This window comes from Carlito syrichta, unplaced genomic scaffold (assembly GCF_000164805.1).
Source record: "Carlito syrichta isolate Samal-C Ts95f unplaced genomic scaffold, Tarsius_syrichta-2.0.1 Scaffold136259, whole genome shotgun sequence".
Lineage (NCBI taxonomy): Eukaryota > Metazoa > Chordata > Mammalia > Primates > Tarsiidae > Carlito > Carlito syrichta.
The window spans coordinates 3,607-6,381 of NW_007080355.1; the positions used below are offsets into that span (position 1 = coordinate 3,607).

A 2,775-nucleotide genomic window follows, 5' to 3' on the forward strand; every position below is an offset into this window, starting at 1 on the left:
CCGCCGGGCACCGCGCCCCCCGCCACCCCGTCGGGCTTCGAGGAGGGGCCGCCCTCGTCCCAGTACCCCTGGGCTATCGTGTGGGGCCCCACCGTGTCGCGAGAGGACGGCGGGGACCCCAACTCCGCCAACCCGGGATTCCTGGACTATGGCTTCGCAGCGCCCCGCGGGCTCGCCACCCCGCACCCCAACTCAGACTCCATGCGGGGCGATGGCGACGGGCTCATTCTTGGAGAAGCACCTGCCACCCTGCGGCCGTTCCTGTTCGGGGGCCGCGGGGAAGGTGAGTGGGAGTGCCCGGGAGGGCTGTGCCGAGGGCGGAGGCAGAGGCCTTGTCTGTGGCTGCTTCAACACGTGGGTCAGGCACCATGCTGGCACCATGCTGGCACCATGCTGGCACGGGACGCGAGGTGGAGATGGAGATGGAGACTCTGTCCCAGCCCTCGAGGAGTTCAGGTCCGCGAGAGAAGACAGACGCGCAAACCCTCGGGGAGGAGCCCGTAATAGATGCTCTCAGAGAGGCTCGTACAGCATGTTTTAGGAAGAGAGGGAGAGACTCCTGCCTGGGGATCAGGACACCTTCAGAGAGCTGCCATTTGAGCTGGACCTCGAAACCAGCGTGGGAGTATGCCAGGGGAGGAGCATCATGGATGAGGGTCTGCCCGGGTGACACCTTGGCTCAGGGAGTGCTGAAGGAGGGACGGGCCTGTGGTTTAGGGGTTGGGGCTGGGCAGAGACGCGGATATCTCCACTCTGGTTTTTTTCTTCCCTTTTCTTTTCCGAGTCTCACTCTGTTGCCCCCACTGGAGTGCAGTGGCACTGTTCTCACCGCTCACTGCAGCCTTGACCTCCTGGGCTCAGGCGGTCTTACTGCTTCAGCCTCCCAAGTAGCTGTGACTTACAGGGGCACAGCATCACGCCCGGGTAATTTTTAACTTTTTTTCCAAAGAGCAAGGTCTTGCTATGTTCCCCAGGCTGGTCTCGAACTCCTGGGCTCGAGCAATCCTCTCACCTGGGCCTCCCAAAGTCTGGGATTACAGACGTGAGCTACTATACCTGGCCCACCCTGTGGTTTCTACGCAGAGAGACAGGTTCTTTGTGATCTCGGGGGCTTGCCCTCATCACATGTACACGTGGGATTTGATGACGAACCCTTGGGAAAACGGAGGAAAAGAGCTGAAGCCTCGGGACAGCTGGTGGTAAGGACACAGGGACAGAGAAGCAGAGCGAGTTGGGCTTTCGGGTCCACATGGCAGCACTTCTCTGGCCCGGCCCCCACACTTCCTGGCTCCTACACCCTCGGGCCTCCCTAAGACTTCCTCTCGCCCCAAGCAGGTGTGGACCCGCAGCTCTACGTCACAATCACCATCTCCATCATCATCGTTCTTGTGGCCACTGGCATCATCTTCAAGTTCTGGTAAGCTGGGGGAGAGGGCGCTGCACGCAGAGGCCGGATGCCTGGAAGCCAGGAGGGCGTGCGGGAAGCAGTTTTATTGGGGGAATGGGGGTGGCAGGAAATGGTGGGCGCATTTCCTAGACCTTAACAGAATTTCTAAGACCTTGGGAAGGGCAGTAAGGATTTGGGTGTGGGAAGACGGTGGGAAACCAGGGAAGAGTTCTCCCAGGGAAATGCAAGGATCATGGCAGGGAAGGGAGGAGGGCTTTGTTGTGTGCACGGGGGTCTTTAGTGGGCATCCCTCGTCCTCGCTGCCTCCAAGACGAGAAGCTTACCCTGTCTGCAGAACCTCTTCTTTTTTTTTTTTTTTTGATTCGGAGTCTCACTCCCTCGCCCAGGCTGGAGTGCAGTGTCACACACGCTCATGGCCACCCCAGCCTTGACCTCCTGGGCTGCGGCGATCCTTCTACCTCAGCCTTCTGAGTAGCTGGAACTACAGACGCACACTGCCACGCCTGGCTACTTTTTGTATTTTATTGTGGAGAGAGGTCTTGCCGAGTTGCCTGGGCGGGTCTGGAACCCGTGGACTCAGGCCGTCCACTCGCCTCGGCCTCCCAAAGTGCTGGCATGACCGGCTGAGCCATGGAGCCCGGCCCGCAGGGTGCCGTCTTAGCGCTGCCTGGTGGGAGGGAGGAAATCTGGCGCTGTCTTCGCACAATAACAGATCACTCAGTCATTCGCCCTCTTGGGGAGCATCCTTAGACTCGGGTGTCCAGGTCATTGGCTGACCCTGAACTAGTGACCCTGCCAGGTGCCTCTGAGGAGAGAATGGTTCTTTGGGGTGTGCGTGGCGGAGGGGGCGGTGTGGGAGGACTCTGTGTGTTGGTGGGAGGGGGCACTGACTGTGGATCTGGATGGACGCAGAGGGTGGTTGAGACTCTGGAATCCCCGGAGAGTGAAGGAAGTCAGTCGCTTTCTGGGCACGGTCCCGAGAGACTTTCTGTAGGGGACCGCGAGGGCCAGTTCCTCCGCTGTGGGCTGTCAGAGGTGCCCGGGGCAGGCAGGGGGCACCCGCCGTGCAGGTCCTGGATGGGTGCTGGAGTGTGTGAGAGAACCTCTCTCCCGGGCCCCAGCTGGGACCGCAGCCAGAAGCGGCGCAGGCCCTCGGGGCAGCAGGGCGCCCTGAGGCAAGAGGAGAGCCAGCAGCCGCTGACGGACCTGTCCCCGGCCGGAGTCACTGTGCTGGGGGCCTTCGGGGACTCGCCTGCCCCCACCCCTGACCATGAGGAGCCCCGAGGGGGACCCCGGCCCGGGATGCCCCAGCCCAAGGGGGCTCCAGCCTTCCAGTTGAACCGGTGAGGGCTGGGGCAGTGGGGTGG

General features: G+C 61.7%; 1 protein-coding gene across 1 annotated transcript in view; it reads left to right on the forward strand.

Annotated features, from left to right (window-relative positions):
* The window catches only part of PIANP (PILR alpha associated neural protein), a gene marked incomplete at its 5' end in the record, with an annotated part of 5,503 nt that overhangs the window by 1,085 nt on the left and 1,643 nt on the right, over nt 1–2,775 (forward strand). The window contains 3 exons of the mRNA XM_008049726.2: nt 2–283; nt 1,336–1,417; nt 2,530–2,751. Of these exons, the coding sequence (XP_008047917.2) occupies nt 2–283; nt 1,336–1,417; nt 2,530–2,751 (586 nt within the window). The remainder of the gene's footprint in view (nt 1; nt 284–1,335; nt 1,418–2,529; nt 2,752–2,775) is intronic.